Genomic DNA, 22,468 nt, shown 5'->3' with positions numbered 1-22,468 from the left:
ATCATTACTTTTTTCTACAGGTTGGCCAATGGTCTAGCTTTAAAAACCAGCAAATACTAGATTTAATGTGACAAGAAAATCTTAGGCATGATGATTTTAAATGGACAAATAATTCACACATGCATGTGTATGTGTATGTGTACATATTCATTATCATTTACAAGAGGGTACGTGCTATGTGTTTTCTTGAAATCTGACAATCTATAATAGTTCACAACTCAAGCAATTGAGAGAGGTTGACGAGCAGTCAGCACATAATTTACAATTAAGGCAGTTAAGAAAGGTTTCCCCCAGTTGCAAAATTTTAGGAGTAACGGAAATTATTGAAACATGACCAACATGATAGCCTCAAAATAACGGGAACAACCAAAATGCCATTTCCTTTTAGAAGTCTAGATTTTTGTATTTTTTTTCTAGAATATAAATGGCGAAGAGAAATAAATTGCAAAAAATATGGAAGGGAATTCGGGAAGTCAGATAAGTGGAAAGTCTCATACATAACAAATAATGTGTAAATTATGGGGGAAATATTTTTGGAATATTAAAAAAAATATTCAAGCCAATAATAAGTATAAGAATTTCCAATCCGCTCCACCACTAAGTTCCAAGTCATAGAAGTAGAGACGACCTATCAGGCCCTCTTAGGGAGGAGAACTTGGCTCCACAGATACGCTGCGATCCCCTCCACCTACCATCAATGTGTCAAAGCAATTTACAACAATGAGATAGTAGCCATAGCTGGCTCTCAAAAACCATTTCGGATAGATGAAGCTCACATAGCGGACGCAGTGTTTTACAATCACGTTGAAAAGAACGAAACCCCTTTGTCATTTCAAGGAACTCTGATACCAAACTGGGATGACCTCTCTAAAGAAGATACATCACCAACTCGCAAAAAGACGTTCGCCAAGTTGTAGCCCTCAAAAAAGCTCCCTAAAGTGACCAAGCCTGAAATAGAGGATGGCAAAGTGGTATACCGTTGATGACGGTCCTTGGGGTTGGAAAATGGCACCAATGCCAACCCCCAGCCAGACGTAGTAGCAACCGCCTATCATGAACCAAATGAAAAAGATCACCTTTGCTGCACTCTATCTACGCCCTCCAAGGGCAAAGAATAAGAAAAGCAAGGACGAGAGAAATAGAAAGGAAAAAAAAAGGCATGGTTCCTTCAATCACAAAAAAACATTTTGACAAATCCAATGGTCCTTCAACAAGTCACTTGGATGTTGAGTCCCTCGCTAAGGCAACTTCACCCCCTGACCAAACCCCCGCCCACTCGATTGCAATCCTAAAGAAAGTTGGGTTACAAGAGGTTGGCCTGCTCCAGAGTGCTTACAAGACGACCCTCAGCTCCAAAAGCAAGAATTGGAAGAAATCAACATAGCCCCTGAAGGAAAACCCAGGCATCCTATCTTCATTTGCAAAGATTTGCTAGAAGAATAGAAAGGGCCCCTCGTCGAGCTAATCAACAAGTATTCAGACGTTTTTATGTGGACATATGAAGAAATGCCAGGCCTAGACAAAGAAGTTACCATGCACCGCTTGAACGTCATCCCCCTGGCTCGCCCAATCAAGCAAGGTGTCAGATTTTATAGGCCTGAGGTAGAGCTCAACATCAAGGACGAGGTGATAAAGCTACTTGGAGCGGGATTCATCAAACCTATCCAGCACCCCACATGGCTTTCTATCATCGTCCCAGTCATAAAAAAAGAATGGACAGATTCGAGTGTGCGTCGACTTCAGAGACCTGAACAAATCTTGCCCCAAAGATGAGTTCCCACTCCCAAACATAGACACCTTGATTGATTTAGCAGCTAGGCACCATATGTTCTCATTCATAGATGGTTTCAGTGGCTACAACCAGATTAAAATGGCCCTAGAGGACGCTTCGAAGACGGCATTTCACACTCTCATAGCTAACTTTTTCTATACCGTAATGCCTTTTGGATTACAAAACACGGGAGTAACATACTAAAGAGCTATGACAGCCATCTTCCATGATATGTTGCACAAAACCTTGGAGTGTTACATTGATGATTTGTTGGTAAAATCCAAAGAAGAAACTAGTCAACTCAAAGACCTCCAAAATTCTTTGAACATTATAAGAAATACAGACCTCGAATGAACCCACTTAAGTGTGCATTTGGAGTCACTGCCACGGAATAGACCCCGATCCAGCAAAGGTCGCCGCCATTAGAAACATGCCATGACCAACAATATAGACGAGCTGAAAACTATCCTTGGTCAGGCATTTTATCTGAGACGGTTTATCCCTGCTATGGCTGAAATAACACAATCAAGTTCATGTGGAATGAGGAGCACCAAGAAGCATTCGAAGGGGTGAAGTTAGCTTTAACTTCCCCCCTCTCCATGACTCCTCCTCAGCCGGCGAGGCCTTTACTCCTCTACATCACTTCCACACCGAAGTCAATCAAAGCTTTGCTCGCCCAGGACATCGACGGACTCGAACGACCTGTATACTACATAAACAGAGTTATCCAGGGGGCTGAACTTCGATACTCCCCCATCGAGCGGCATTGCCTTCCCCTAGTCTTCGCCGCCAAAAAGCTCCGACTTTACCTCCTTTCTTACTCCATCCATCTCATGACCACAAGTGATCCCATCTGATTCCTCCTCATTTGACCAGCTCTCTCCGGCAGGCTATCTCGTTGGCTCCTCTTATTAGTAAAATATGATATCACTTGTAAAGCTCCCAAGGCCATTAAGAGCCAAGCGCTGGCTGACCTCTTGGCTCACTTCCCCAGCGGAGAACATGAGCCGCCCTCTGATGAACTGCCAAGAGATGAGTTCCAAGTTGCTAAAGTAAATACTGAAGGAAAATGGAGCTTGAGCTTCGATAGGTCATCCACTTCCAAAAGGGGAGGAGCTGGAATAGTCCTTCCCCAAACCAAACCGAAGTCAATTTGTCATATAAACTGGAATTTAGATGCTCTAACAATGAAGCAGAGTATGAAGCCCTGATACTGGGGCTTATGGTGGCACTCCATCTGGGAGTAAGTCTCTTATGTATCAAAGGCGACTCTAATCTGGTGGTCAAGCAGACCAATAGAGACTATGCTATCAAAGAGCCCCCTCTGGCTTCATACAGAACCATCGTCCAAAGGTTGACAGACAAATTCAACACGGTAAGGATAGAACACGCTCCTCACTCCAACAATCGACACCCGGACGCCCTCACCACCTTGGCCTCTAAGGTAGAATTCTCAAAAGAATCAACCAAGATAGTCCTGAAAAGCTCTGTGCCATGCTTAGTAACAACTATCTTCCCTAAAAAAGAACCCGTTGACTAGAGAGCCCCAATCATCAATGAGCTCCGTGCCCCTTCAGGTAAATTACCTTTGAGTGAGACCAAACACTTCACAATTTACCAAGGAGTCCTCTACTACAGAGGGCCCGGTGGTTTATTGGCACGATACATCAACCTTACCGAGGCCAAGTCCAAGTTAGAAGGGGTGCACAACCGCTCTTATGGGATAGGAGATGCAAGCCTCTACAAGAGGCTACAACGACAGGGATATTATTGGCCTACCATGGCCAAGGAAGCAAATGACCTTCAAGCGAAGTGCACCAAATGTCAGGAGTTCCCTCCAAAGGCTGAAAGCAACTTCACAGAAATGACCTCTGACTAGTGTCAGGTATACATAGATTACCTCAAAGAAGAGTCATTGCCACCAGACCGCTCCGCAGCCGCAATAATTAGGAAGCGAGCTCCAAAATTCTTTTTGCAAGAAAGGCAACTTTTCATGCATGGCTTTGACGGGAAGCCATTACGTTGCTTATCAGGAGCAGAAATCCATAAGGTTTTGGAACTTGCTCATGAATCGGAGCACCAGGGTAGAGCTAAGCTATTCGGACATCTCTTATGTATAGGCTATTATTGGCCTACCATGGAGGTAAACACCATAATGTATGCCAAACGCTGCAAACCTTGCCAACTCCATGGAAATCTCATTCATGCACCGGCCACTGATCTACATAGTTCGAGCTCACCATGGCCCTTCCATACAAAGGTTTGGATCTTATTGGCCCCATCTCCCCACCATCAAGGGGACACATATGGATTGTGACGGCTATAGAGACCTATACTAAATGGGTAGAAGCCATCCCTCTAAAAAAGGCAACAGGAGCCGCTGTCTCCAATTTCATCCAAGAATTCATCATATGTCGTTTTGGTGTACCTAGAATAATCCTTTCAGATAATGGCATCCCTTTCATCAACCACCAAGTCAGACAACTCCTGGTCTTACAGAACATCCAACGCCTTACTATCCCCAAGGGAATGGGCAAGCTGAAGCAACCAACAAAACACTCCTTAGAATCCTTTCAAGGACTCTCAAAGGGATTGGGCACACATGCTCCCAATGGCACTCTGGGCTTATAGAACATCCAAAAGAAGGCCAACTCAGATGACCCCGTTCTCGTTGGTATACAGTACGGAAGCAGTTCGTTCAGTGGAAATTGCCATACCCTCAGCTTGCATGGCCCTCCAAAGTGGAGCTACTCCGGACCCTCAGAATTGGAGATCCTTGATGAAAGAATGGATAAGACCAGGCTAACCTCAAAGTTTACTAGAGTCGTGTAGCTCGGGCCTATGATATTTTGGTATGCCCTAGATAATTCTAAGAAGATGACTTGGTACTTCAAGCTGCACCTCATGTCATGAGGGGAACCTCTACCCACAAGTTCACTCCCAAATGGCAAGGATCCTACATAGTAAGAGAGGTTAACGAGAATGGTTATTATAGAATTTCTAAGCCAAACTCACAAGCTTTCTTGAGCCCTATCAATGCCAAGTGGCTAAAAGCCTATTTTCATTAATAGTGAGGAATTACCCCTAGGAAATTTCCTATTACTGATGTAATCAAAATGGCGATGTAAGGCATCGGCCCATGCTTACGATAAATAAATAAATAGAAGAAAAAAAACATTTGCTATCTACATTACTTTATGTAACTACTAACATGCATCAAAAAATAAATAAATAAACAAATAAATAACAAATAAAAAACAAAAATAAATAAATAATAATAATAATGATGTACATAGTACTTGAAGGTTTTTCATCACAAAAAATGTTAGCTCAACTCACTATCACATGAGCTCTCAACTCTCCAGCACATAATAATAATAATGTATATAGTACATAGGGTTTTTCATCACAAAAATGTTAGCTCAACTCTCCATCACATGATGAAACTCTTTGACTCGCCTAACTTGGACCTATTTGGCTATCTAAGTCAAAAACCTCCCCTTCCACACTGACAAGTTGAGCCTCTACAACGGCTCTCCTCTCCCTCAAACTCGAAATCACCAAGTCCACATCCGCCAGCACCTTAGTCGTCCGCTCTAACTCCATCATGGCCTTCTCCCTAGCTAGCGCAGTCCCCATCAAAAGCTGGTCCATTTCTGCCAACTCAACCTCGAGCCGACGATTCTTCACTTGAGCCTCCATGCGAGACAAACTTTCTCTAAGCCAGCTCACCTCAAACTCATGCCGCTGAAACTCAGCCACAGCAGCCCGAAATGACTGAAATGTGTCAATAGAAGTCTCCGAAGTAAGGCCATGAAACTCTCTAAGCATATCGCAGAATGCCTCCAATAAATAGCGTCTTAAGAACACAGCTTCCAAACGCATGAAAGTGCTTGGCCTGTGATCAAAAATAAAGTTCAGCCTAGGCAAATACTCGCCCCGCACGCCAGCAAATAGTACCTTGGGATCAAGAACCCGCTCCCTGCCATCAGGCCCTGCCAAGGATATACAGCCATCATCAAGACGAGTCACAGTAAACTCGCCATCCACAGAAGGTAAACTCGCTTGACCGCCACAGCGAATCCTAGGAACATTAGTCTCATCTTGAACACAACTGCCACTCTCATCAAGTGGCAAAATGGTAGCAACTCCAAACAAAGCAGGCAAAGTACCAGGCTGCATATCCACTAAAGGCAGGCTAACCTGCGCACCAACTAAAGGTAAACTAGGACGAGCATCAACCGATGACAAGCTACTACTCCCATTAAACAAAGAGATGGTGGGGACTCCACCAGAAGCAAGCTCAACTGAATGTGCCACCAAGTGACCTAACTGCAGCAAAGGAGTCGCAAAAGTCACTCTATTCTCAACACATGGCGCAACAACCTGAGATCTTGTCTTATCAATAGGAACGTATGCCTGCTCAAATGCAACCCTAGCAACGTCACCATCTCTCGCATTCAGATTAGCCTCTAAGTTATCCCCATCATCATTCTCACTTTCAAAATCACTAAAACCATTAGCCTTACTTTGTCCCTGCAACCGACGACGCAGAAGCAAATCATCAGCAGAGTTCTCTTCAGAAGACACACCTGCCGCCCTAGGCGCAATAGAAATATCATTAAGGATAGTTGACCTTTGTACCTGAAGAAACAAAGTGTTCAACTTAGAAGCACATAAAGAAAACATAACAAGAAAGAAAATCACGATATTGAGTAAAAAGCTAACCTTCATTCTCTGGGAAGGCTCATCGCTAGGCAAGCTCAGGTGCCGCTTAGTTGTACCCACTTCCCCTTGAAAACCATCCACAACAACCACCTTCGCCTGACTCACCACGTCAAAAAAAATAAATAAATAAAAAATAAATAAAAAATTCTCTGCACAATAGGTAAAAGGAGAAGATGGAGGAAGTAACCGGAATACACAAAGCTCCGGTCAAATTCAAAATATACAGAATACATATTTCTACAAAAAGGCGAGCTCCCTATTCGAACAGGTTCAAACTATACCCAACATTTATACAAACTTTTATAAATTCAAATAGAGTATAGGTTCTTTGCGGCAAAAATGCAATGTTCCAGCAGAACGAGGAGCTCCCAAAAAAAAAAAAAAGTATATATACATACATACTGAGGTTGTACCCTCCCAAGAAAGAATCCTTAGACCAATCAAAAACTCTCTTTGCTTGGTAGAAACATTAAAAACAAATTGCAAAAACCTTAAACTCTCAAAAAAGTCACTTTGCTAACAGCTACAAAAACTATAGCTATTAATGGTCCACTCTAAGCCAACAACTATTACTTCAATCGGTGAGTTGTCCTCTCCATGGAATTGCTCATTCCCAACATCACCATGAAGCTGCAAAAGTTAGTAAACTCATCCCCTCTTTCCCGATGCAATCCCTATATGAGAGCGCAAACACAACAAAACAAGAAATGCAAGTAAATTCATATTCAATTGCTAACATTCTCCTCTCAACTTCAACAACCCATTCTCTCTAAATGGCTTCCAGAGGAGAGGGACACCAAGACAACACCGTTTGGCGGCCAATGAATGAGGCTCTAAACCAGAGAGGTTCAAAATATAGAGCTTCAAGCTCCAACTCTAGAGCTTTGAGCTCCACTCCCACTCACTGTCGCCGCCAGATGTGAGTTCTTTCAAAGGATGCTCTCCATGCCACCACGGCAATTCTGATGTCTGCTATTCGAATCCCCTTGGATCCAGTACCCAACATCCACTTATACAGTCGTAGAGGTGTTAGAAGAATTCCGGGGTAAAATAAGAGGATGGTACAAGGCATTAACGTCTCCAAAGCTCTACACAATACCACCATCCTACACTTGGTTTTTTTCTAAACCAAGAAGGCAATCTCACTCTCCAGGGATCCACTTGCTAGGCAAATCAGGTATTGATCCCACACTTCGAGAGGATCCGAATCAACATCCTCCCACAAAGACCGACAGAAAGAGATCTAGACCACCACATTTCCATCGTATCAGCACCATTGGAAACCCCAAATAAAGATTTGGGACTTGGATGGGACATAGAGAACTTCGCAGATCTCAACATGGCAGAAGAGAGCGCTTCCCGTAACGCTTAGCCAAGCATTTCCCACAACACTCCGCTCAACATCCTTTTCTTCAACACTGAGGGCACCACTCGCCCTAACTTCCTCCAACACTACATGCACCTACACTCTTATGGATGCTTCGATCTTGTCATCATTACGAACACAAAAAATAAAGAAAGCGGAGCCAAGTTTATGAGTAAAATCATAGGCTCCTCCAACACCAAGACCATGAACCCACCACCCAGCGGCATGGAAAGAGTGACGAGCGGGATTTGGTGCCTATGGAATGAAGCTGAAATCACATGTGAAGTAATAGAGATCCCGTGGAATGAGGTCACCGCCCAACAAGCCCACATTTTCATCCGGCCGATTCGTGCCAGATGATATTAAAATGTATCTCTCTTTAATTCAAAAGAAATCAAACTTTATTAACTGAATGAGTTATATTTTCGACATCATTGTCATACATGTATAGACACTCTCATGAGAATATTTGTACAGGGGGCACTAATGTGGGTATCTATATTATGCTTGGCACGTGGCAAGCCCAACGGGCGTCACGTCAGCACCACTACACATCTACGTGGCAGACCCTAAAGGCACCACGATGAGTATGTCATCACCATCACACACCCACGTGTTAGACCCCTGAGGTACCACGATGAGTTGGGGTTGTATGCCTAGCCTAAGCGGGGGCATGTACCACTAAGTATGAAAACAAGGACACAACTCACTTTGACAGAGCTGACTCACCTAGAGCCCTCCATGAACTCAAGAAATATATTTTCTACCCACTCACCCCAACTCCATAGCAACATAGCCGGACTCTTGGCTCACCTATGTTCGGCTCACCTATGTTTACTTAACTGCTCATGATGAGCCCTTGGCTCATCCATGCACTCACTCTCTTGGTTGCCTAGGTTGGGAGCAAGACCTAGGCACTCCTGCTTGAGATCATTGGAGGATTGTGGATTGGAGGCTAAGACCTCGAGATCGTCAAGGTCGTGTAGTTGTCTCCCTGTAGTGACAGCTCCCTCTTTGACCTGGCTTAGAGAAAGGGACGTTGACTTTACACTTACATCTGATGCACATATGATACACCTCTCAAGATATCATACCTACAGCTGCAACTCCTATGATGCAACCTTCCCAAGGACCTGAATCATACGACACAAGTAGTAGGGCTGATATCACCCTCCTGTCAAGTCGAGGAGAACTTGCCACCTGTCTTGAGGTTGCTTGGGCTCTAATACTCCTACAGTCTATATAACGGCATCATAAGTGCAGCCACAATAGCACAACAAGAGCAACAAGAATTCACATAACATACGCTAAGTCTTCAAGGTCTCTCACTACCGCCCATTTTCTCTCTAAGCTTGCCCTGGTCTTCTCCTCTTCCACCTCCGGTGATCTCGGGCCACTAAAGTGCCTACCATCTTCCCAGAGATCAACGGCCGATCGCCTCTAATATCTATCACCCACAAATGCTAACAAAAGCTAAAGAGATTTTGGTTTCAACTAGCTGCTATAGACAACCAGGCATTACAAAAATATCCATATTGCTGGAAAAAAAAAGTACATTTTTATGTTAAGTATCCAAACCTATGAACCTATTTTGTTATGGAAGACTTACAACAAACAGAAAAGGGGATGGTTAATTTTCCTCCAAATTTTCTATGATGTCTTCACAGTTGCACTGGCAGAGTGATTTTAAGTGGATGGGAATTTATTATAGCTCATCCTGATTTTTTGAATTCATGCATCGGAAACTCAAACAATAAAACAAGCAGATAAGTGTAAATGATCAAAACAAGGTTACCGAGATATTAGGGTCCTGGCCCAGCTGGGCAGTGATAGACATCCTCGAGGGCTGCGCCGCAAGAGTTTCATCTTCTAAAGTTCCTGTAATTGCATTCCCACGTTCAACCTGTAAAGGAGAGAAAGACAACCCCTGAGGAGAAGACAACTGTGATTTGTGCTGTTGCTCATTCCCCTGATCAACTGGCCCTTGTTTAACGTGAGTCATTGATGACAGAGCACCATTTTTCTGCTCTTTACCGGTTGATGATTGCCATTGAACTGAATTCTGTTGCAAAGTTGAATTATTTGTCAAATGGGTTAGAGTTCCACCGTGCACTCTCTTCGGTTCACTAAAAGGATTTTGTCTCTCAAAATTAGGCACATTCAACACATTCATGACCTGAGTTGATGTTCCTAACTGAGTTGCACCAATACTTTGATGAACAGGACCCTGCCTCATTTGTGAATCATGGGGCTGTTGTTTGAGAGATGCTGCTGAAGAATTAACATTTGTTCCAGAAAATGGGTGACCATAATTACCACCTGTACTTCCATAAATGGGAAAAGATGATTGTGAGAAGTGCAAATTTTGTTGCTGCTGCTTGCTAAGTCCTTGTATGGGGATTGTGGACCGCTCCCTTTCTTGGTTTATGTTACTCAAACTGGATGAAGACATTTGGCTTGCTGGCATACCATGTGAATCTAAATGGCGTTCCATCTCTTGGGATTTTTTACCATTATTATCCGTCGCTGCATTGCTTGAATCAGTCTTCAGTTGAGCTGCAGAAGAAGGAATATGAGAGGGGTCTGTAGGAGAGGTGACACCCTTCTGGTGAAGTTGTGCAAATGACTGGGGAGCCATTCCCTGTTGGGCACCAACAGGTGGCATTTTCAGATGATGTTGTTGCGCAGACACTTGAGACTGTAATGAGAATTGGTGGGGTCCAGTCTTTGAATTTTGAGCAGCCTGTTTTCCAGTTGGATTTTAGCACTAAACCTCAACCAAAATAGACTCAATATAATTAGATAATCGGTTTATATTTACCTGGACTTGCAATTTATACACTGCCATCTTGAGCCTCAGGTCCCCTACAATAGCTCTCGTGTGCCGGACAAATCCATCTTTGGATATTTCATTTTTCTGAAAATAGCAAAATATTTTACCCATTAGGATGAGATGTAATACAAAAGAAATCATCCCATGCAAGACATTCATAACAGTTAGCGAAATGCATGTCATAGACCCACCTTTAATTTATTATAAAGAGTATGAAGTTGCATGGCTCTGTCTTTATCAAGTTGGGGTTGTAAGACCGGAAGCAGCATGGCAAATGGAACTTGTTTTCCACAGTTCATTGGGTTCATTGCCTGTTCTGTTTGATGATTTTGAAAATTGGCATTTTCATCTTGGCTGGAAGTTTGCCACTGTGGAAATAACTGACTGAAAGCGTGATTGCTTCCTTGAGATAAAGCCACTGTTAAAGTTCAGCATATCATGATTAATCAAGAAGTTACTAACCATGGTGTACAAAAACAATAGAAAAGCCAAGACGTGAAATTACAAATCCGCAGTATACCTAAGAATGCATGCAAGTTAGTCACAGGCTTTAAGTTCCAAAATCTTCAAAAGTGAAACACTGATCCTTGATGAAGGACTCGCTATATTACAAAAACAATAATAATTGAACGAAAAATATTGTGCCATTTATATTGCAGTACCCTGCAATATAAACTCACAAATGTATTCTCATTACAATGCTCTGCAATTAATCATAAATAAATAATATAAACAAAAACAGCAAGCTTTTACAAACCAAATAGTTCCCAGAATCATCAAACTCATTGCTTAGTCCTCACTAAGCTATCCCACTTGGACAACTATAACAACAACAAAAACTCATTGCAGCCTTATTGCTTAGTCCTCACTAAGCTATCATACTTGGACAACTACAACAACAAAAGGCAGGCTTCTCCTTTCCAGGCAGCAAAGTTAAATAAGTATACTTTTTCACTTTTTACAAAAAGAAGTGAAAAAAAGTATAGAGCTAATGTGACCCAAAAAAGATAAAAAGATAAAAAAGTAGACTCTTGTAGGGGATGCCAAATAGTGCCTAACAAATGTAAAATACTATGTACAAGCTGGTTTACACAAATAATTAGCCAGGCTTCCGCATGGAATTTGGCATCTGAACCCGTAGGAAAGTTATCCTAGCATGTGAAATGTGGAAAATGCTAAAATCAGAATTCATAATTCTCAACTCAGCTCCCAAACCGACCAATGATTCAGTTTCTTATTACATTAAACTAAGGATGTGTTTGGTTCATAGATTTGGGTAGAGATTTGGAAAGGAAAAGAGAAAGGGAAAATGTGTGTGAAATGTAGCTATATTTCATCCACATTTCACATACGTTTTCCGTTTTTGTTTCCGTTTCCAAATCCTTACCCTGAACCAAAAACGGCCTAAGTAAGCGCTTACAGTCAAATTTGATTCATTGCATTAATTTATATCCTTAACTTTTATATCCAAAATAGCTATAGACGAATATATAATTATAGGTGGAGATTTCAATGGTCATGTAAGGACACATGGTGGATACGGTTTTGGTGACCAAAATGAGGCCGTAGGGTGAATCTTAGATTTCACAGTAGTATTTGATTTTATAGTAATCAACAACTGTTTAAAAAAGAGAGAACATTTTAATAACTTTTAAAAGTGAGTCAAATAAGAGTCAAATAGATTATTTTCTTTTTAAAAAAATAGATTGCTTAATATGTAAATATATATATATATATATATTTATTTATTTTATTTTTTGACAAATGGGAGTAACTTTATTAGAAAAAGAGCATCAAGATGATGCTAACAAATACAATGAAACCAACAGAACTACACATCAGCCAAACAAAGAATCAACAAAATCCAGAAAAGAAAATAAATCTAGCTCAACCCTCAATAACACCCAATAACACCCAACTAGACAACACCATTAAAAATTTATTCTTCAAACAAGACACCGACACTTGAACCCCTTGAAAAGTCCGACGATTACGCTCCAACCAAGCCAACTACAGAAAACACAGGGAAGCCTAATTCCAAGCCTTCCCCCGACGCCGCTTCCCACCCGACACCCCCTCCAACTACACAACACCTCCCTCATATTCCCCTGCTGCACCTAATTCAAGCCAAACAATGGAAAAATCAACCTCCAAAGCTAAAAAGCCACATGACAATGAAACAGCAAATGCGGGACGGATTTCGCGTCCTGGCAACACAGAACACCAATTGACCAAAATCTGACAATAACGAATCAAATTGTCCAAAGTCAAAATCCTATCACACACACCCGTCCACAAAAATAATGCCACTTTAGTTGGCGCACCAACAAACCACACACTCCTCCACAAGAATGAACAATCCACAAGGCCCACGTAAGCCCAGTAAAAAGAACCCAGCTAGAAAATCCCTTTAGCACCCTTAGTAAAAAGAACCCACTGGAACCTCACATCCCAAACCACCCTTCCATTTAGTGGAGACAGATATGACGCCACCACAACATCCTTATCGGAAACCAAACTACCAAACTCTAATCCCCACACCACATATCCTTCTAGAACCACACCCGTACACCCCTTCCCACCCGAAAACTAACCCACCACCAAAACTATCACACCTAGCCAAATACCTTTTCACAAACCAAAACCATGCATAACCCTTACCGCACCCAAACCCCAACCACCTCACCCAATCTCATATTTTGCAACCACAATCCGATGCCATAGACGCTCCGTTTCACCCATAAACCGCCAAAGCCACTTCCCCAACCAAGCCCCATTGAAAACCACCAACTTCCTTAACCCCAAACCACCCCCATGTTTCAGACTACGCAACTCATTCCATCCTACCAAATGGAACTTAGATTCATCACCCAAACCACCCCAAAGGAACTCCAGTTGCAACTTCTCCAAAAGCTGAACAACTGATGCTGGAATAACATGCACTGACACAAAATACATAGGAATACTCCCTCACATACTCTTGATCAACATCACCTTCCTATATTGATGAGTCCACCCTTCCAAACGACGCCAAACCCGCTCCACCACCCCATTCCGCACAACCATTGCTTTATAAGCTAACCCTAAAGGCCAACCCAAATATGGCATTGGCAAAACAAAAACCTTACACCCCATAATCGCCGCCAATCGAGGACCACCCACCATCAAATTTACTCTCAAAACTTGCAACCACCTCAAAACATAAAAGCACAAATCAAAGAGCACCTAATTGTGCTGCCTCAACACCAAAAAAAAAAAAAAGAAAAAAAGAAAGAGGGCATCATCAGCATATAAGAGGTGAGACACAACAAACGACTTAATGCCTCCATAACCAAGATAAAAAGCAAAAGAGACAAAGGGTCACCCTAGTGCAACCCACGACTATTCTGGAAAAAACCCGCAAGGGTCCCATTCACCAACACCGACATCTGAACGGTCAAAATACAAAACCGCACCCAGCAAATCCATTACCCACCACCATAACCCATCTTCTCCAACACATAGACCAAAAATTCCCAATCCACATTATTGTAAGCCTTCTCAATATCAAGCTTACACATAACCCCTCGTCGACCTTCTCGGATACTGGAACCAACGCATTCATTTGCCACCAACACAACATCTAAAATCTAACGACTTGCCACAAACACATTGTGAGATTCTAAAACAACCTCCTTAAGGGTACCTTTAAATCTCCTTGCCAGAACCTTAGCCAAAAGCTTGTACACACTCCCCAACATATTGATAGGCCGAAAATCATGAATATCCTCCGCCCCACCTTTCTTAGGGATCAAAGCAATAAACGTCACATTGACACTCTTCTCAAAACACCCTGACTCAAAGAACTATCCAAACATGGACAACACATCTCCCTTAACCACCTCCCGACGGTGCGGGAAAAAAGCCAAAGTGAAACCATCAGAGCCCTAAACCTATATCCCCATTAAGCTCACACAACGTCCCCAACACCTCCCCAAGAAACGATCGTTCCAACCCTTCCCTATCATCATCTGAAATTTTATCAAAAACCACACCCTAAAGGCCTGGATGCCACTCTTCCCTACCCCCATGAAGAAGATGCTTATAAAACTCTATTATACCAGCACTCATCTCCCCCTTAGATTCCAACTCCACGCCATCCATACAAATCTTCTTGATCTGATCGACCCTCCTACAAGCATTAGCCATACAATGGAAAAACCTCATATTGCGATCCCCTTTCTTTAACCACAAACACCATGATTGTTGGCGAAAACTAATTTCTTCTATCTAAGCAACAGAACTAAACTCCTCCTTTGCCTTGTCCCTAAGAAAGATAGTTGATGTTGACAAACTCCCCCACACTCTCCTACTCATCTATCTCCCAAATCACTACCAAAATCGCCCACTTCTGATCCTCTACACACCCAAATACCTTTCTATTCCATTTCTTTAGATCATTCTTAAGCAACTTCAACTTCCTAGCCAACCTGCAATCTATGTTACATGGACTCTTCAAAATAAATCAAATACCTGTGTCGGACACCCAACACTCGGACAAGGATATGGGATATGTGTCGGATATTTTTCAATAAATACTTCTTATGTAATTGCATATAACACTATTATTATATATACATATTGTTGTATAATAATTATAAATGTCTTTTTAACACTATAAGTCACATATAGTACCATTTTATCTCACATACTTCATTAAAAATATAAAAATATGATATTTTTTTGCCGAGTCCACGTACCCTTAAATTTATAGTTTGATGAGTATGATATCAAGATACATACCCGCACCCGACACCCGTACCCAAGTCCATGCAACATAGCCTGCAACTAGGAGAGCCAAACACCACATAACCATTCCACTAACCCAAACCATACCCAAGAAACCTTCGAATTTCAACCATATGTTTTCAAACCAGAAAGGCAACGGACCACAACGAACTCCCCCACTATCAAGCAAAATGGGCCAATAATTCAAAACCGGACGAGACAACTTAATTTGGAGAACAATAGAAAAATGCTCCTCCCAATCCCCACTCACCAAGAAACGGTCTAAACGAGACCTAGCTTGTCCTCCAAACCAAGAATAACAACCCCCTTGCAACGGCAAGTCAATCAACTGACCCTCATCAACAAATCTAGAAAATTGCCTCATCGAACTAACAAATATATGGCGGCCTGCCTTTTTCACCTAGAACCGAACACCTTTAAAATCACCCCCCCGCACTCCACGGTAAACCCCACCTCAAAGTGACACATTCCAACTCTTCCCAAAAAGCAACACGCGGGCCATAACCCCTCGTAAAGACCCACCGAAAACCATCCTCCACACACCGAAACACACAAAAAACGAAAAAACCTCCCAACTCCCCTAGGATACGCTCATAATTAATTGAGCACTCCAGATCACGAAGCTCTTGATCCCCCTTTCTTTGCTTTGTCACCTCCACCGCACCCCCTCTAACCGGCACCTTCCTTAACCATGACGCCACAATCGTTAAAAACAATTGAAATGCTTCCTCCTCATGTCCCTCAAAGGACACCCCCAAAACATGACTCACCTCATTAATTTGACCTAACATCCATTTTGACACCTTTTCTACAAACGAGCACATCCTTACCCTGGAAACCCGTCTCCACTCCCATCTCATCCTGACCCTTAATCGCTACAATTGGTCTAGCCAACAACAAATCCACATCTTTCTTGCCATTAGCCTCCCCAGCCATAAAAATTGGCCCCCCTTCTCCATCATTAGTCAACCCATCAACACCATCATCTGCCAGATCCTCCCAACAATTAGGCACCACCACCATCGCCAATTCCCAACCACTCATTGGACTCGACACCTCGTTGAAGTCCTGACCAACCGAAGGTGTCAACACAGGCTCCAGCAATGGTGCCACATTTGCCACTTGAGAAACACCTACCTGATGGCCAACTAACACCCCATCATCTGCTATATCAAACACTTGACCCAGCTTGACCCATTGCTCCTCAACCCTTTGCGTCATAGCCACCACCACAACCACATGAGAGCCCACTACTCAATGACCATCAGCCACCACATCGATTGACCTCATGAACCCTAGATTGAACACACTCGAAGCCTATAACCCTACCTCCTGCGTTGGAAACCTTGCCAGTATCAGAAAACCAGCCTTGCAATGCCCTCCAGACACACTCTAAGCACGCCCACGCTGAGCGTAACCTCGCTGGCCCAACAACCTTTGGAGTGACCCAGAAACCTAGTGTAGAGATGAATTTGGACCCAGATTATAGCCCCATCCGTACACCCCCCCGCGAAACAAGCTTGTGTCCAAGCCCATTTTGAAAACCCAACTTTCTATGACCACTATTCTGACCCTGCCCCTTATGGCCTAACCCAAACCCTACAACACCTGGCCCAGTTGAGAGCCTAACAACACAATCCACACCAACTCCAACCCCAACAGGCCTGCCAATTTGTCCCGCCAATCAGCCCACCCCCTTGCTCCGACCCAACATTAGCCCATTACGTTACAAGCTCCAACCCATCAACCCGCATTGGGCCACTTCCAAGAAATTATAAAAGATAAGATTTTTTATCCTTACAAAGGAAACTTACCTAAAGAACCATTTAAGTTAACTGTACCTGAAAGGCGTAAACATAATAAAAATTTAAGATTTTTTTGAAATAAAATGTTAATTAGGTAGGGTCTTCTACTAATTTATAATACTTATGTGCTTATATTTTATTTTTGTAATCTTTTCAGAGACCAAATAGTTTTGAATTAAATTCTTTAGGGACTTAATAGATTCAATTGATAATTTAATTTAAGAACTAAGTAGACTTTGATTTATATACTTTAGGGACTTACTAGACTCAATCAATAGTTCAAGGACTAAGTAGATAATTTGGCAATAGTTCAGTGGTAGAAAGTGAAATTAACCCTAATAGAAAAGGACAAAAAAAAAATTATGATAAGTTGCCTAGAGATATAATATAGTGGGCGTTAGAGAAAACAGGCATGACTAAAGATTATATTAATGTGATAAAAGATATGTATGATAGTTGTAACTACAATTAGATCATCTATAGGTTGTAGAAGAAACTACTGAATTTTCAATCATTGTAAGGTTGCATCAAGGGTCACTTCAGGTCCTTACCTAGTTTCCTTAATCATAAATTAATTAGCACATTCAGGATGATGTCTCCTAGTGTATGTTGTTTGCAGATGATATTATTCTAATGGATGAAACTAAGGAAGAAATTAACGGTAAATCTTTACCTACTTTAATTCTATGGATTACATGATCTCCAACCTCGCCATTTTTACTAATATAATCAAACCTAGGTAACTTTAACAAGAATGTTCACTATTTGTATTCTTCTAGATTCCAATCTTCACTTCTCTAATATTTTTGCTTTTATTGTTACAAAAATTATATTCTATATATTCTGTTTTATTTCTATCAATTTTAAACATTTTTTTCACTTAAGTGCTTTTCTCCAAATTTCTAATTTAGTGTTAGAGAAGAAGCACTTGAGTAAAAAATATTAAAATTAAAAAAAATAAAATTGAAATCTATGAAATGTAATTTTTGTGACAATAAAAGTAGAAATAATAGAGAAGTGAAGATTGAAAATTCTCGTTACCTAGGTTCGATTATTAAAAAGGCCAGTGATGATGGAGATAATGTGATCCACATAAATAAAGTAGGTAGCTCAAGTGGAGGAGTGCATCAGACATATTACCGGATTGATGAATACCAATAAAATACGAAGAAAAATTTTATACAACAGTTATAAGACCAGCAATGTTATATGGAACAAAATGCTTGGAAACTAAGAAATAACATGTTCATAAAATGAGTGCAGCTAAGATAAGAATGCTTAGATGAATGTGTGACAAGATTATGAAAGATAAAATTAGAAATGAAAATGTCCTTGAAACGACAGGAGGAGTCACACCATTTAGGGATAAATTGAGAAAAAATAGAACATGGTTTGGACATGTACAAGGAAAACTTATAAATACAACTGTAAGGAAGAGTAATATGATCACCGTAAATAAAAATGTTTGGGGGAGAAAACCTAAACCAACATGGATGTGGTACTTAAGAAAAAACAATTTTTTAATTTAACTAATTAACCTATCCCACTTGAGCGGGATACAAAACTTAGTTTGGTTTGATTTTGTAACTTTCTATAATATCCAAAATAGAAGCAAAATAATACAAATAAAGGAAACCCATTATCTTCTTCCATACTTGAATTACATGTTGTTTATTAGCTAATAGAGGGGCTATTCATGCTTTGATTTTCAAGAAATATAGAAAAGTCAGAAGAAAGGGGTTGTAGAGAGGTACATACCACTGTCGTCCGCCCCTGAATGCATTGTTTCGTCCTACAAACATATCATCATCAGATAAATAATAAAAAGATTCAGCCTTCATTAACTTCCCAGATTGTACAGACCCCCATTCTACAAATCCAAACAATCTCTACCGTATTTGTGTTTCTGTTCTGCGGGTGTGGATGCTGTGGTGGATGTGCATATATATATATATATATATATATAGAGAGAGAGAGAGAGGGAACCTCGTCCTCTTCGAAGAGCTTCATAATGGAAGGGTCCAAGAAAGAGAGAACCTAGTCCTCTTCGAGGAGCTTCATAATGGAAGGGTCCATCACAATCTCTGATTTCGCAGGCTGGTGATTGAGAATGGTGTCCGTGTTTTGTATATGCTATGGGCAATTGATCGGTTGCGATTGCGAGGTGAATCTTTCCACTACCAAGACAAATCTGGTACCTCTTTGACGACGAATTGGAATTGGAATTGGAATTGGAATTGGGAAACTGAGGAAAACAGTGCAAACTTAGCCAAGGACAGACTGAAATCTCTGATCCGATGAGATATAAGCATTATGCTTTGGCTGCCATGGGTTTTTTTTTTGGAAATTGGCCTCTCTCTCCAGTCCACTATTTGGACTGGACGCCGTTGAATCCGAGAGATTTATTACGGATTTTATTTTGATTATTTAAAGTGTTTAATGTATAAAATTTATTGCGTATTTTATGTCTATAAAAAATCAAATGATGGAATATGGATAGTTTCTTGATCAGAATAAATTTTGTTAACAATTTATTTTTAAAATTATATTTATTATTAATAAAAATGTGTTCCAATTAAGAAGTTATTAATATTTGATTAATATAATTTTTTATAGGTATAAAATACTCGACAAGTTCTACATATTAAACGGTTTGAATTATCAAAATGAAACTCGTGGTCAGCTCTGCAAACTCAACAGTATACTCCAGTTTATTATGTGAACTGGAGAGAAGTCTCTCCCGTTTTTTAACCCACTCCAACTATTTTTTTTATTTTTTTTTAACAGATATATATCCAAGAAAGAAATATTCATAAATTTATTCTGAAATTTGTGTGATCTAAATTAAATATGAATTGCATGTTATTTGTTGGAAAGTTCTGAATATATTTTGAGGGACCTATTACTCATTCTTTCTTCCTCCACTAACCATGTGTAGTTATTATTATAGTTCAACAAATGAATATTGATAAAATGATACTCCTATAATAACTTTGTTGTTTTCTAAATTGTTAACTAAAAATGTTATGTATTTTTACATCATAAATTTTTTTTTTTTTTTTTGTAGAAATTTATCAAATTTTAGCTACAAAATCTTGTGTTGAATTTGACACCAAGTTAAGCAATCTATATAGTAAGGGTAAATTACAATTTAACCCTCTGTGATTTTCTTAAAAAAAACAGAACCCTCCTACAGTTTCATTTGCGACATTTAAACCCCTTGTACTTCATATCAAAGTGCAATTTTGGACAAAAATGTTTGTTTAAACAGCGAACATGTGTTGCATGACCATGAATGATGAGTGGAGCACTTTTTTCCGCCCAAAAACGCATGACACATGACCAAAGCACCCTTATTGCTATATATATATATATATATATATATGTATGTAGATGAAGACCCAAACAACATAGAACCTCAAACCCAAATTTGCCCAAAATTTTCGAAAGTTGCCCACATTGCCCAGATTTTTCCAAAGTTGAAGATTTTCCAGATTTTGTTGGATGGCTTCTTCATTTTCTTCTCAAAGTGGACACTCAAGGACCAATGCTCCAAGACTATGTTATTGCGGAGAGATATCTCCTGCAAAGACTTCAATGGCGTCTAGAAATATGGGTAAAAGGTTTTATGGTTATGCAAGATATGGGGTAAGCTAAAATTAAATTTTATTTTTTTGGAAATAAAGATTGAGTTTTGTTGAAAATGAATTTGTGGGTTCATATTTTTTGTTGTAGGCTGATGCAACTTGTGGCTACTTTAAATGGATTGATCCACCCATGTGCCAACGTCGGAGGGAGGTGTTGCCAAAAATGGTTGCAAAGATGAACCGGTTGGAGAATGAACTAGTAACAAGTCGTAGAAGGGAGAAAATATATTGCAAAGCTCTGCTTGGGGCATAGATTTTTTTCTTTATCATAGCAATGTTCTGGTTGAAGTCGATTGGAAGCATGAGAAATGGGTTGTTGTTGGGCCATGGAGTTTGAGATATAAGCAGCTTATGCTTTGGCTGCCCTATGGGTGTTTTTGGAAAATAGCTTCTCTCCATTCCATATAGTAGATTGAAGCGTACTATTAGACTTGTGGGGCTCATTATGGATTTCGTTTCGATGATCTGAACAATTCAATGTGTAAATCTCGTCGAGTATTTTATGCCTACAAAAAAACACGTTCATCGGATATCGGTAGCCCCTTGATCGGAATAAATTTTTATTAACAATTTATTTTAAAAATCATATATACTATTGATGAAAATGTATTCCGATCAAAGGGTTACCGATATCCGATCAACATAATGTTTTGAAGGCATAAAGTACTTGATGAACTTTACATATTAAACGGATCGAATTATCGAAACGGAACTCATGATAGGCCCTACGGGCCCAACAGTACTCTCGAGTCTACCATAATGGATTGGAGAGAAGCCTCTCCCTTTTTTTAACCCACCCTAGTTTTTTTTTTTTTCTTTTTTTTACAGATATATATCCAAGAAAGAAATACTCATAAATTATTCTGAAATTTGTGTGATCTAAATTAAATATGAATTGCATATTATTTGTTGGAAAGTTCTGAATATATTTTGGGGGACCTGTGACTTTTTTTCTTCCTCCACTAACCATGTGTAATTATTTTTTGGGTAAGTAACCATGTGTAATTATTATAGTTTAACAAATTGATAAAATGATGCTCTTATAGCAACTTTGCTATTTTCTAAATTGCTAACTAAAAATGTTATGTATTTTTACATCATAAATTTTTTTGTAGAAATTTATCAAATTTTACCTGCAAAATCTTGCGTCGAATTTGACACCAAATTAACCAATCTATATAGTAAAGCATGTGGGAGGTGTCAACAGCGGGTTTTTAAAAATACTAGTGGGTGGCACACACGATGTGTGTGCAATTTAAATAAGTAGGAATAAAAAAAAATAATAATAAAATTAATATTATAATGTGTACTTAGCTTAAGTGGTATGAGTCCTCGTACTTAAACCCATGGTCATAGGTTCAAGCCTTGCCCATCTCTTTGTTTAACTTTTTTTTAAAAAATAAAAAATACTGCCACATGGCATGAGGAGAGTAAAGCTTCAGGACACCATAAGAGGTGTTCACTTTATAATAGTATAGATAGATAGATAGATAGATGTTAAAAATGTCCTATATGTCATTGTGGATGGCG

General features: G+C 40.2%; 1 protein-coding gene across 3 annotated transcripts; it reads right to left on the bottom strand.

Moving 5' to 3' along the window:
* Positions 1 to 5,015: 5,015 nt before the first annotated feature.
* LOC114260311 (uncharacterized) lies at positions 5,016 to 19,688 on the bottom strand. Of its 3 annotated transcripts, none has more exons than XM_028200397.2 (8): positions 19,278 to 19,688; positions 19,050 to 19,083; positions 10,890 to 11,116; positions 10,687 to 10,782; positions 10,042 to 10,608; positions 9,661 to 9,927; positions 6,500 to 6,595; positions 5,016 to 6,415 (listed from the first exon to the last, which is right to left on the bottom strand). In XM_028200397.2, the coding sequence occupies exons 1-8, from the start codon at positions 19,299 to 19,301 to the stop codon at positions 5,231 to 5,233; spliced, it is 2,496 nt and encodes an 831-aa protein (XP_028056198.2). In that variant the 5' UTR covers positions 19,302 to 19,688; the 3' UTR covers positions 5,016 to 5,230. The 3 variants fall into 3 exon arrangements, with proteins under 3 accessions (XP_028056198.2, XP_028056199.2, XP_028056196.2); XM_028200398.2 differs by adding an exon at positions 11,219 to 11,300 and having other exon boundaries at positions 9,661 to 10,608; positions 19,278 to 19,687; XM_028200395.2 differs by having other exon boundaries at positions 9,661 to 10,608; positions 19,278 to 19,687.
* Positions 19,689 to 22,468: the final 2,780 nt, after the last annotated feature.

Source organism: Camellia sinensis, chromosome 6 (genome assembly GCF_055761805.1).
Source record: "Camellia sinensis isolate YWXY chromosome 6, ASM5576180v1, whole genome shotgun sequence".
Taxonomy (NCBI): domain Eukaryota; kingdom Viridiplantae; phylum Streptophyta; class Magnoliopsida; order Ericales; family Theaceae; genus Camellia; species Camellia sinensis.
This window is presented reverse-complemented; position numbering and strand designations above follow the sequence as displayed.

Coding starts and splice junctions, on each gene's coding strand:
- LOC114260311 (XM_028200395.2), bottom strand. CDS start 19,301: ATGAAGCTCTTCGAAGAGGACGAG. Junction 19,084..19,277: donor AGCTCTTCGAAGAGGACGAG/GTTCCCTCTCTC, acceptor ATATGTTTGTAG/GACGAAACAATGCATTCAGG. Junction 10,783..10,889: donor CTCTTTATAATAAATTAAAG/GTGGGTCTATGA, acceptor TGCTATTTTCAG/AAAAATGAAATATCCAAAGA.